At 41.0% G+C, this 13,650-nt stretch overlaps 1 protein-coding gene across 1 annotated transcript in view; it reads right to left on the bottom strand.

Moving 5' to 3' along the window:
- The window catches only part of ABCC8 (ATP binding cassette subfamily C member 8), an 81,814-nt gene that overhangs the window by 38,816 nt on the left and 29,348 nt on the right, over positions 1–13,650 (bottom strand). The window contains exons 10-15 of the mRNA XM_075425083.1: positions 12,141–12,303; positions 7,479–7,519; positions 7,028–7,173; positions 2,460–2,565; positions 2,132–2,242; positions 91–166 (exon numbers count right to left, since the gene is read on the bottom strand). Of these exons, the coding sequence (XP_075281198.1) occupies positions 91–166; positions 2,132–2,242; positions 2,460–2,565; positions 7,028–7,173; positions 7,479–7,519; positions 12,141–12,303 (643 nt within the window). The remainder of the gene's footprint in view (positions 1–90; positions 167–2,131; positions 2,243–2,459; positions 2,566–7,027; positions 7,174–7,478; positions 7,520–12,140; positions 12,304–13,650) is intronic.

Here is a 13,650-nt window from a genome sequence, read left to right as displayed (position 1 = left end):
CTGTGAGAGAGGAAGGTATATATAAGCTTTTGATTTACCAAATGCCCATGGAAAAACATCTTATTCTGTATATCTGATGTCATTTAGTACCTTGAGGGATTCGAATATCAATGTTGGACAACGCTGGAGGACCTTCAGGTGTCCAAGTGAAAAATCCATTTGTGATCTATGCCAAGATGGAGAGAAATAAGAAACAGAAAACCAGCTTTAGAGCTGACTTCTTTTTTGAAGATCAGAGACACTTCTCTTTTCACTACCCTGAGCATAGGAACAGAGTTAGCCTTTGCTCAGTGCAGCAAACAGATCTTCAAGTGACTGATTTTGTAAAGGCCTGTATTCTGATGTGCAAGAATCTCAGAACTCAAACAAGCACAGCAATTAGAAAATTACGGAAAATTCCTGAGGAAGAAGAAATTGCTGTTTAGGTTTCCTTTTGTTTTGTTGTTTGTAAGGTGGGCACACGAAATAAGGGAATTGATTCTGACGATTAAGTTATATACAGCGTCGTGGCTTGCTATCTGCAGAGCAATGAATGTCACTCTAGACACACTGGAGCATACACAGCAATTAGACGGTCCAAATTACCAGCAGATTTGCAGAACTTTCCACAGAAATCAGATGTTGCTGCCTATTACAGTATTTCCCTTTGTATTTCTGATATGATTCTCAGATAACCTAGGTTTTGCTAGATACAGAAATCTTTTCACTGAAAAAGATTAAAAGCAAGAAACAAAGCCTGTTCAGGACTTCAAATGGAGGATATTTCCATGGATACTGTGAAAAATAGGAAACAGGAGACAGCTTTAAAAGGCCTGTATTTATACAGGACCCTCTTCTCTCACTTTTTCAGAGCCACTGAAGCCTTCAAAGCCTTTCAGCAATGCAAGGTACAACATTTTTTGATCTCACAAGAGTGGACTTTTATCCTACTCTGGAGAAAAAAAGTGATGCTCTCATCTGGAAACAACCTGAAAAAATGAGCAAAACAGTGTTCCTCCCTCTAGATTACCAAAGGCAGCCAGAGGATCCTCTCTCCAAAAATGCCCTGCATGGGCAATGAGCTGCAGAGGGAGAGCACTTAGTAACAGCAGAAGTTCCCTCACCCAGGTGCCGCCAGTGACAACGATGTCAGCAGATGGAGCCAAAGATTATAGCTGGTCCTGGCTTTCCGTTCAAGACCTTATAAATCCTGTCCTCACAGAGGCTACTGCTCTAACCTCTCCTTTGTGACAAACTCCTTCGCTGTCACTCCAAGCTGGCTTTTGATCCAACACTGCCCTTCCAAAACCCTCTCTCAAATATTCCTCTTATTTTCCTGGAAGTATATTCAAGAATGATCCTGCACCAAAGCAGCATGTCAGATGACAGCCTCTAAAAAAAACCCTGAAAACACTACCAGTTGTCCTACTTAGTCCCATGAAAGTGAATTAGTCATTCTCTTGTGCCGGAAATGCAAATGTAATAGCAGACTTCCTAAATAAACAGCATCATCACTATAACAACCATCAGGATTTTTATTACTTCTGGCCATTTCCATAGCAAATCAAAAGCATCAGTCTTCAAAGTGGCACGGGCAATTTTAATTTTTTCTTCAAAGAAGTTAGGTCTTTATGGGTTACTTTTTAACTTCATCTTGAAAGGCTACTAGGAATTCCAAAAGAGGAAGGAAAGATCCATGACAAGATTATTTTAGGAACATCTAAAAGAAATTATTTTCAATTTTCTTCATATCATTTTTCTGTACAGGCACTGGAAATGGAAGAAAGAGTCTGGCATACACAAAAGTTTGGACCAGATGATCTTTTGAGGTTCCTTCCAACCTGGGTTGTTCTATGTTCTAAGTTGGAAATTTTTGTCATGAGAATAGACCTAATGACTTACACACTTCAAACCGAGAACTGCAGAGTGAAATCTAGAGAGATATGCATAGCTAATCACAACACAGAGGTCAGTAGTCATTTCTTAAAATGGAAGACATAGAAAAGAGAGGTGAAGGTTAGTCTCTGACATGAGCACAAATGTCTGACAGTTCACATCAAATCTTGGTTCTTGAATTTGAAACTGCCATCAGAACACAAAAGTGACTATTAGTGAGCTATAGTAAGTGTTATTAGAGTGACCTTCATATCACCTTTACACAAAAATCATCTGCTTCTGTGATGTTAATGGGTCTTCTCATGTGAGAGCTGTAATTGTTCCAGTCCTCCCTGGCAGGCCTCTTGCGGTTAACAACTTTGAGGGGCTGTGCAAAACCAGAAAGACAGAAATAAGCAGTAATTGGTGGCAGTACCAGCCAAACGTCCTGAACACAAGCAACTGTGTTATGACCCGTACTAAGGGTATCAGAAAGAGTTTTTGCAGTTGCAAGAAATAATCAGTAGGAAACGGAAAAGTGAAAAAATTATTCTGGGTACAAATTACTCCAGTCACTTCACCTGCAATTAAACAGCATTACTTACCACCGCCTGGTATTTGCTGTGATTATCTGCACTTCTTAGCTCTGAAGATTTATCATGCTCTTCTCCAATTTCTTCACTTGACAGGAATTCACTGAGTTTCTGCACACTGAAAGGGAAAAAACAGAATCACACCTCAATCTGGAACACAAAACTTTTGTTGACTACAATGTTTATCATAGAGCATCCCTTTTCGGACTTCAACCACTGTCTGCTGCATAGTTTGTTTCATTTTGTTACAGGCATATGAAAATGTGCAATGAGAAGGTACCGCAAGGAAGCTGACAAAACCTGCCCTGCGGTCTGTCAACACCTATGATATTTTAATGGTTTGTGCAGATGCTTCTGAAGTCTTGTCTTTTCTGATACCACCAGAGAGATTACACAAAAGACTTTTTCAGAGATTTGGTGGGATGCAGACCAGCTACCACAGTAGCTCGGTTTGAAGCCACGTGCCGAAGTAGAATTAACGTAATTTATGCTACTGAAGTGTTACACTGTTAGTTCTACTGAACAGTCTTTGGAACGCTAGCAGTCTGATGAAATCCGAACACCGTGAGCTAAATTCAACCAGCTATGATGAAAGACGAAGTGTACGAGGTAACATGATAAAGCAATATACCTTAACAGAACAGTGTTCAACACAGAGATCTAAAAGCAATCCTGGCAACCAGCAACAAAGAAGGCGACATAAAATCTTCACAAGCTGCTTAAGATTTAATTAGGTAAGAAATAGTGTGCATTTATTATGACATTTAACAGATCATGACATCAATTTTACCTCTGTACCTGACTTTATAAAATGTACATCTAATCTACTCATAGGCACAGCAAATGAAATTTGTAAAGGAACAGGATTGAATAATGAACTCAACATCAAAGGGGCTCAATTAGCTGGAAATCAGTTAACTGTCTGTCTCTGAAATGGTAAAGTGCCAGAAAGCCTTCTGTTCCTAAAAATAAATTTATGGACACGGACTGAAAAAAATTATTTCAATATTTAGCCTTAGGCTAATTGGGGAGAAACAGGCAAACGATTCCACTGCAGCATAGTGATACGTGGCTATCTCTTAGTATGCAAATCTTAAAAAATAAAAATAACCCCCCAGCATTTATTTTGCATTCCACTGCCAGGGATTTCTTCTTCAGAAGGAGATTTGGTTTCCTCTAAGAAGCTCATGAGATACCCCCTGGTGCCAAAACAGTGCTTGGACCAAGGCATTCCAGCACTACCCAAGGCAGACTCCCAGTACCGTTAGCACTTGTCCTGCAAGTAGAGATGGAAGCCAACCGGGGACTCCCTAGGAGAGAACTGGTTCTACAGTTTTTCTGTCAACCTCCCCACTTGCTAAGGGCAGCTGAGGACTGAGACATACAGTGGGGTGAATTTAGCTAGAGCAGGTACTACAATCTAAGCACCTGCAAACGGAGAGAATAACTATCTGGGGTAGGACAAGAGGAGTAATAACTAATTCAGGCTCAATGTTGGACCAAAATTCCTTAATGGCAAGGTTTATTACCTCAAAGGAAGAAATTAGAAGCACTGTCACTGGAGATATTTACATCTGTCTGACAAAGTTCTGGAAAACAGGGCTAGGAATGATCTTACTTTTTCTTGTTCAGTGAACCAGATGTCTAAAAAGAACATTTTAAATGTCTCTAAATGGACCAAATGATGGTTTAGATGCCACCTATATGGAGTTGGTATGCAGCTGCACCTGCATTCTCCACAGGAAAATGACACTGGCATTTGAGTAATTGCTCTGAAGGTATAAAGAGCAGATAGAGAAATCCCCTGCGTATCTGTTCCAGGGTCTAGAGGGGGAGGAAGAGAAGACAGCAAACATACATTGGACCATGCATACCCAAACCAGACCATGTCTCTGTTAAGCCATTCAACAGTATGATTTTCCTCTCTGGTTGCATATCAAGGTGTCTGTACTCTAAGTGCCAAGACTTCTCCCTGCAAGCCCTCTGCCCAATGCTGTGCCTAATTCTGGAATTGCTGCTCCTGTAGCAATTACCAAGGAAACACAGTATAGCTGTGAGAAAATCTTTTGTTAATGGCAGCAACTCATATTTCAGGATGCCACACCATTTTACACTCATAAAGAATAAAAAAAAGTACATTCTCTGCAGAGCTCTCCCTGACATTGCAGTTTCACTAGTATTCCAATATCTCCACGTGGGAGCTTATTTTTAAGCCACAGAATAGATGTATTGATTAAAATACGGTTATTTGCACAGGTGACTGAAAAAGCGGTTTCATATTAAACCCAGCAAGATACATAATGCCACTCGTGCTACTTGACCTTTGCTGATGGAAAATTGTACACTGTACCCTTTGTCCTTGAAGACCTCGCATTGAAGAAATACATCAATTAGCTGCTCAGTTTTAATTTTCAATAGCACAAACACCCCACATATTAAAAAAAACTTTTCAAAGAGATAACAGAATTTCTCACCTTCCTAAAGTCTTTCAACAGTTCCCCCTCTCAGCAGCAAACACCCTAGCCCCATAACTTGGAAAGTTTGCAGGGGCCCAATGTGGAACAGAAGCTTTAAATCTCTTTTACCACTGGAATCAATCACACAGTTGTTCTCATAGTGTCAATGACAATCCATGAGGATGCTTTGCAATTGGGCACACGTGTAATGATTAAAGATACAGACAAGTTTATTTGTGGAGACTACTGTCCTTAACAGCGTCTGGCACCAGAGACTGTAGGCAATATTAACAGAGCAAGGGTTGTGAAGTGCTTGAGATTCAAAGCCAGTAACACCGTCTTAGTATCCTTTATGTGCTGGTTTCACTGCTGGATCATCTTCTGCTTCACTTCTTTCCTTCTGTCGCTATACAGAAGCTGTCTTGTACACTTGCAAAAACCAACTAGAGTATCTCAGCCTAAAGGAAGCTGAAGTACAACTTTATAAGTTAGGTTGCCTTTACCTGATCTTACTGATCAGCTACTTATTAGCAGGAAGGTGTAACAGCAGGACACAGTTAGAGCCAAGTAAACATTAGCTGTAGTCAGCTGGCACAAGCACAGCTTTCCAACTGTCTGCTTTTTCACATTTACCAATCTATTTAATCAAGCATGTGTTTTCATGGATTGAAAATATCCGGCACACGCTTCCAAACCGCTGCACTGAAGGATGGTGGACTCAGAAGGCACATCGAGAGTAGCACCAGCAATGCTGGAACCTGGGTTACTGGGACACAGACAGCCAGGAAGACAACGATCCTGTCAACTTTGTTGCAGAGTTTGAAGCACAGGAGTCCTGTCTACACTACAAATGGCAGAGCAGTAGCCTGCTAACAAGAAGGTTACTACAGAATAACACATGAGGAACTCCTAGCTAGCAACAGTTAATACTTGGTTGATATTAATTGCTTTAGAATCATTCCTGCAGCATTAATGGGCACACAATTAATTTACAAAGAAATCCTTACACAAGCCAAAATAAATGCTCATTACCAGTGCCAGTGTGAGCCCCCAGATACTTTGCTGGCTGCAATCTTCGCACGACAACTTGCCATGACTGTAGGGACTACCACAGTGGCTGCAAAACATTTCATGCCAGCTGCTGATGCTCTCAGATTTCACACTTGCTAGGAGAGAGGACACAGCTGTGACTTTGCACTGTCAGGGAATTTCAAAACAGCGAGGGCACTCAGCCTCCTGCTGTAGTATCCTTTCCACCTCAAAAGCGACACAAAGGCAGTCAAGCAAGGGCTGGTGTCCAGTATCTGTCCCGTAGTTTAGACAAGCTCTTAAGACAGCTATATTGGAGGTCACAAAGAGGTCCTAATAAAGCACGAAGCCCAAACTCTCTCTTCCTCTCCTATCAGTCAGGTCAAGTGACACTGCATATGAAAAACATTAAGAGGTTTTTACACAATTCTATTGATACTCAAAGTAAAACCCCTGTGAAACAGCAGTTCTGCTGGCTGTTATTTCAGGTTTTGAACACTCAGACTGACACGTTCATAAGAAAGTAAAAATTCATCCAGTCTGGAGTAGACTTTAGTCATTAACTTACTCTTACATTTAACGGTGATTTGTATGGGGTGTGTGTTTGTTTGTTTATTCATTTAACTCTCCACCAAAAGGCAACCTCGCAGGCACAGGAGTGGAGGCTGAGCACAGCCCAGGAGATACAAGCTGAAACACATACGCTTCTGCAACTACCATTTTCCCTTCCTGCATAGCTGATGGAGGGAAACATTTGGGTGACTTACAAAACTAAATCTTCAGTAAGTTTTCACTTCTTTTCTTGTTACCACATATATGTTGCGTGCTGTACCAATACAGCTCAACCTGTTCTACAAAACGAAGCACTAGCTGTGGACCACAACATATTGGTTGTGACAATTGTATCAGCAAAGAGCTTGGCCCACATGCTACAGCCAAGGGAACCATGCAAGGTAAAAAGCTGGGAAGCAATTTACAACAACAACAGGTCAATAATCGCCACACTATTTCTATACTTTTAATTGTAAAGAGAGCAATAGACACAATCTCAAAAATCAGAGAGGTAGTAGCAAAGATTGATTTTACAGTTCTCACCTGACTAATGCTTTGACCGTGGATCTAATCACACTGGAGAGCAGGAACAAAGGAGACACAAGAATATGAAACAGGGAGATGGAAGCAAACGCCACCGATGGGAAAAAGTCAGCCTTTCTTGTCAGATGAGCATGGACCACAAATGTCTACAAAGAGACAGACACCATCATCATCGTTTTGTCATAAAGAAGGAAAGGCACAAAGACTTCATATTTCACAAGCATTTCATTTACAGAATCTTAATTTATACTCTTCTAACAGTCTGGGGGAGTGCTGCATACTCCGGGCTGCTTCTGATCACAGACGACAAGTGGGCATTTTCCATTCTCTCCCAGAGGAATTGCAAATGCGTAGCAGGTTTGCATCCTGTCCTTCTCCTTTCTCATTTCCACATCACTTCTACTTGAAAATGCAGTTGTAATTAACACCACTTAGAAAAGTCCATACTTACTATAAGTACAGCTGCAATTGGTATTGCTGCATTCATAAAGACTGTGAAGGAAAACACGTAGGAACATTTAGAAACAATTTCCATTCAAATATGGTAAATGTTAAAACACTACTAGCATGGGTTTACAATGGTATTTTCTATGCTTAAGATAGCAAAAAATGTGCAAGCATCTACACACATCAGTATATTGTTTTAAAATGCCTACAGTTTACTTCACGTCACCAGCACAGACAGCACCCAGCGGCGCACCCTAGAACAAGATGGCCCATTCGCTGGTTTGGAGCTGCCATTAGCACACACGCAGTTCAGGCGAGGGGCACTGTGGGTTCCGTCTCGTCACAGGCAGAAAGGCCAAGCTGGTACTAGGTCTGGCGGGTGACTGGAATATCTGACAGCGAGAGGAAAAGACAGCCATCAGAAGCAGCACAGGTTGTGGCGCTGGGACTGCTCCATGGGCTGCATGAGCACCCAGCTCTGCCCTGTCCCACAGCACGACCTCCTGGGAGAGCCACTGGCACCTACGCCAAGTTGTGACCGGCTCCTGGGGCACTGCTTCTGAGGCACAGGGCTTTGCGGCACCCTCAGGTTTTGGAATGCAGTTCAAAAGCTAAGGAAAGATTGGCAACCCTGCACAGTATCGTTGAATTAGCTTATGGAGGATTTAGTCATAATTATTCCTGCTTTGTCAGGCTTGGCTACTTTGTGAATGTGCTCAGCAGCTCTGTACAGGTTCTAATGGTACCTAAGTGTGGTAAAGCTCTGATGTCGGCCTTGAGTTATTAAAATGCCAACAATGAGCCAGTGTCTGTCTTGGTGCCCTGGATTCCCCCACTATAGCAACTCATACAGTATATCATTCAGAGGTTACTAAACAGATGGATGGGGAGAAGCAAGCAAATACCACTTATGCGTAGGATTCTCTTTTAGGTCAGGCAGGAATAGGGGTTAAGAATGCAATAATAACCAGTTACCCATCTGGGAGCTTCAGTCAGAACCAGAGCTACGGTCTTACCCTGCACGTCTGTTCCCTCTGTTGCAACCGGAAGATATTATTTAATCATCACCTTTTCATTTTGACCTTTGCTCGACTTCATTTCACAAAGTAAATAATACAGAGAAAGAATATAGAATCTATAGTTAAAATAGAATTGAAAGATCAGTACACGTGTAATAGAAAAGAAAGAGGCTAGCCACTTTTTTGTTTGACCTATGCCTGTCCTTTTTTCCTACCAGGTATAGCCAATGCTCAGACAGTGAAAGCGCTCCCCACATACTTCACCTGAAGTGGAGTGTTATTTTATGCAGCTCTAAATGCTTGACAGAGAGGAGCATTTGAAAATATAGGTATACTTGTGTATATAATTCCAAAATAAAAGTTTAGCCTCTGAAAGACGAACATGTATTAAAGTCTAGAAACTCATAGTTTACTCCTCGTTCTAGGGAAAATAAAATATTTTTCTGAGGAAAATGTTCTTTTCTGTGTTGGAATACAAAAGCAGCTTCAGTCCAGACTCTTGTTTCTCCTAATGATTCTACTTCCCGCCCAGCTGTCACGCTTTGTACAAACTTGAGGTAGTTATGGCATAGAAACTTTGAAAAAAGGAACCTTGCTGCCTGCAGCTATGGACTTCTTAATTCTACTAAATCCTTGCATTTGCAATTTGCCTTTGAGACTGCTGCAGTATGTGAGTTTGCTTTTATATGAATTAATCTGATCAGAGAATCTAGCAAAGCTGATAAGCTTCTCAAAGATGGATCCTGCTCTTCTGCTGTCTACAGTACGAGATCATGCCTGTCAAATATGAAGCTGGATGGATTAAATATACTGCAGGGTTAACAGAGACCGCTGCAGTTAAGACAGCTACGGTCACTTGCTGGCTCCCAAGAAGTTGATCGGAAATTTGCTGTTATGTGAGACCACAAACACATCCAAGGTCTTCACTTTAAGCTGCTTCTTTCAAGCAAACGAATAAGGGCTTATTGAGCTACTGCAGTCTGGGAGTTGTTTCTTTTTTATTTTTATTTTTTTCAAGTACGCAGAATTGTATAAATTAAATAATAACAATAATAAATAATAATAATAATATGTTTTCTGAAATAAATTTATTTTCCAGCAAAGATTCTTGGTTTAGTTAGATTGGGTCAAAGGTACTTTGTTACTGGAAAAAGGCAGACTGAAAACTGGGAAAAATGTTTTCAGTCATTTCTGAATATTTTAGGATAGTAACTACCGTTACTTTCCTGTGAGAAAGCCTGGAGTTACTTTGCTTCTGGCAGATTAGACAAAAACTCATAGAAATAGGAAAACCACTCCTTTTTTTCTCTGTCTTTCCTGAATATATAGCGTATACGAAATCATGTAAAACTGAACATAGGATAATCCTACTAATCAGTATGAAAAAAATTACATAGGAATCTTCTTTACTACAGTGCCAAAACTCAAAGGATGTCACTACCAACTCTGCAACCCAGGTTTGATTCTGGTGGGTACATTTCATTAAAATTACAGGAAGAGCTAATTTCTATAACAGCTTTTTTAGTACACATGAACATTTCCACATACACACTGGATCCAGGTACAGGGGTGAGGCAGATGAAATCCAGTTTCCATGTGGTCTCGAAATGGAATTTTTCTGAGGTCTAGCCAACACTGCCTTCAAACTTGTAGGTATATTTTCTGTAATCCAATGCAAATCTATTCCTCATGAACAGATGTAGTTCCAAACACATTCTTTCATTCATGTTAATAGCTAAGTGTATTTAGAAAAGAATTCCAGAGTCTATTAAAAACTGTACATTAAAAAAAGTATACATAAAAATCTGATTTTTGCTTTCTTACTGCTCTAGGAAGTGTCTGCCTTCCTCCTGATCAATAATACATAAAATGTGTGTCATCTCCTGCCTTCTTCATTCTTTTTTTTCTTTCTTAAAAGATGAAACCATATATTCACTATAATATTAGCAAACATGTTTTGTGCTGATTATGCCTGTCATTCTAATTATACTTACGGAAAGAAAAAAGGCAGGTTCTCCTATATTTGTGTTCCCTTTTTAGTCTGCTCAAGGGCAAGTTCATAAAGATCAGTGTAATTTCTGCTTAAGACAGAGTGTGTAAGGAATTCCTAGGCTGAAACTATAGGAACCCTTTATAAACCAAAATGATATGCACCATCAACACAAAAAAGCTGCACTGGTCTACTCCAGCTGAGAAGTTATCTACTGTTTCTTACATACACATAAATGTCACACATCACACAAAACAGCAATGCAAATGCACACACTGAATGTTCCAAAAAGCATCAGTAAATATTTAGAATTGTTTATAATAATACAGGATCTTACTTATGTCACAATTTCTTTACAGAATAGTCCGTACCCTTGGGATAAATACGTCTTTTCCTAGCTGTTACAAATGATACTGTGAGGTTTTAAAATCAAATAAGCCTCCACAGCTCCGTCAGTCCTACAGCTGAACCTGTGGCCCTGCCTATAAATAGACTGTAATGCCACCTGAAGTGCTGCAGACAAAGGGAGCCCATCTGTGTTGGTCTAGGTGTAGGACGGAGTTTCAGGGCACACAACCTACTCCAGCTAAATTCGGCTTTATGTCAAAACGGAAACTACTTTCACAGTCCAGAGAGCTCTGGATCCCCAGAGAGAAATCCTCTTCTCAGCAGTCAGTGAAAACCTCAGTTTAATGTCAGTTAAAATCAGTGGGATCAGGATCTTCCCCTCAGAGTACATTACCTATGTGATCATTTGCCAGGGAAGAAAGTCAGCTGCGTGTCTCTTGGGCGAATGAAATCAAACAACACTAACCAGACTGCAAGTTCTTTTCCTAGGGAGTAGTCTTCCTCTTTAGTCTAGAAGGTATTTGTACAGGTACCTTGTGGCATTGGAATACTTCTCACTAGAAGTTTCCATTTCATTAATAACTTACAGATTATATGAACAGCCTTCTTCAGTATGACTTTAGCAATTATTTCTGAAGATTACAGTAGCAATTACATAGGTGTTGCATATGATCTCCTGAAATACGGAGTTCAGTTGGTCCTAGTTCTTTTTAAAAGGATAATAAATGTCTTAAAGCAGCTTGAAAGATAACATGAGACAGAAGAATCTGGATATGGAATGATGAAATTGCCAGGATTCTTGGTTTTTTTCCTTTCCAGGATATAGGAATGGTGTTAAGAATCACTTATTTTTATAAGAAATCACAATTTTGAGTAAGAAAGTGTAAGTACCATCTGATGGAGCTTCCATGCAAAAACAACTTCTGTCACATATTATGATACCCTATATCGTGCAAAATGCAGGGGGGAAAAAAAGAAAAATCCACAAAGGCTTCTTCCTGAATGCTGTGTTACAGAGGAGAATATTGATGGCTGAAGGCAGCCAGTGAAACACTTGTCCCTTAAAAGCTTTTCTCCAGAAAAGTTAATACTACGAAGCATTAATCTTGACTTTCTCTGTCAGGTGTATTTCCCATACAGGCAAAATTCTACTGAATTAAATGGAAAGTCTGACTAAATGGAAAGTGAAAAGTACGGATCAGAGCCCAAAGCAACTGCAAAAATCTCAACAGAGGAATGGTAAACTCATCAGTAGCTTATAATGCAGTAGCCCTTCAGCTGAGAAGGGGATTAGAATGAAGAAACTTACTGGATATGGAGGTATAAAGGGCAAAAGACTTGAGGCTAGTCATTTCTTTTTGTCTGGTTTCCTCCACGCTGCTGTGAAAGATGTGTTCCCAAGCATAGAGTTTAAGGAGCTTAATGCCTCGAAGCATCTCATTTGTCTTCTTCAGTCTCTCGTTGGAGTACTCCTGCAACATTTACATACACATTTACTTTAAAAGTACAGTTAAAGCACTTGTCCCCTAAACATAAGGATCATACAAAAATTGTATGCCGCCCCTTGTAGCCAGCCAGGTATACTTCACTGGCTCTGTCCATTCAGGCGTTTTGCTGTTTTTCACACAGGTGAGCTTCCCCAGAGCCTGAAGTGAAAAGGCTGCTGGTTTGCACTCCTAAATTGTATAGCTCAGACTGAAAATTCTACTCCTCTGTCAGCTTTCTGATCACTTGCAAGGTAGCCTCTCGTGACTTCCACTGCCCAGCACGCTGGCTGGATTTCCAACCAGCACACTGGCAACATGCAGGGAAGATCAGAACACGCAGACAAGCTACGACTGGGCACACCGCTCTGCCCAGCCAACGCGACATGCGAACAACGACGCCAGGCTTCCAAGCAGCAAGGCCACACCAGCAAGAAGCTGTGGTCCCGTAGGAAGCCTTGGCCCTGCGCGGGGCCAGCTGGCTCGGGCACAGTAACACACGGGTAAAGTTATACTCCCAGTAAAGCATAACTGGAAGTTACACTCCTTCCAGTTTTCAGGCTAGCTCAAGGATCTTTGTACAGCTCTGCGTTGCACAGTGGAGACACACTGCTCCCATCTGCAGGAATTTCTAGGTGATGCTGACTGTCTGCTTGGATGAATGCTGCCTGCATCTCTAGAACGGTGCATACTCTTGATGTGAAGGCATTATTTTTCACACAGGAAGGTGCACAAATAACTCCCATTACCACCCGTGATTTGTGGTGGAAGAGATTTCAGCAAGCTGTCTGGCTCCATTACAGGTTCACGCGGCTTCCTTGGCAGGGCAACAGTTGCTGACAGTGGGGATAAGTTTCAGGGCAGCTGGGCATGGCAATTCCAACGAACCAAGGCAACTTTCTTGGCAGTGATGTAGGCGATTTAAATTATAGACAAGTCAAGTGAGGGATCAAGGAACAGCTTGTGACTTCGCAGACCTCTGAGCTCCTCAGTTGAGGAGCATGCTGTGGGAGTTAGGACCGTCCAGAGGTTATTTAAATAAATCAGTTTGGTAGATTTCCACGTCTATGATGGATCCGGGGTCTGAGCTTGGACGCAGCATTCCTACTTCCTTTCCCCTTGGACAGCTTGCCCTGCATGACTCCTTTATTTGTGCACCATCTGATGGCACAAAGCCATTTCAGTCAAAGATTACTGACCATTTACGTTTGCAAGTTAGAAAAATCTTGAGTTTTTTTGCTCTTAGGGAAACATACTTGCTGAAAAAATATAAACCCCCAAAACTGCATCTTTACTGCTTACGCTTATCATTCTTGAACTTGACATTCTTGAACA

Source organism: Opisthocomus hoazin, chromosome 7, assembly GCF_030867145.1.
Source record: "Opisthocomus hoazin isolate bOpiHoa1 chromosome 7, bOpiHoa1.hap1, whole genome shotgun sequence".
Classification (NCBI taxonomy): Eukaryota; Metazoa; Chordata; class Aves; order Opisthocomiformes; family Opisthocomidae; genus Opisthocomus; species Opisthocomus hoazin.
This window is presented reverse-complemented; position numbering and strand designations above follow the sequence as displayed.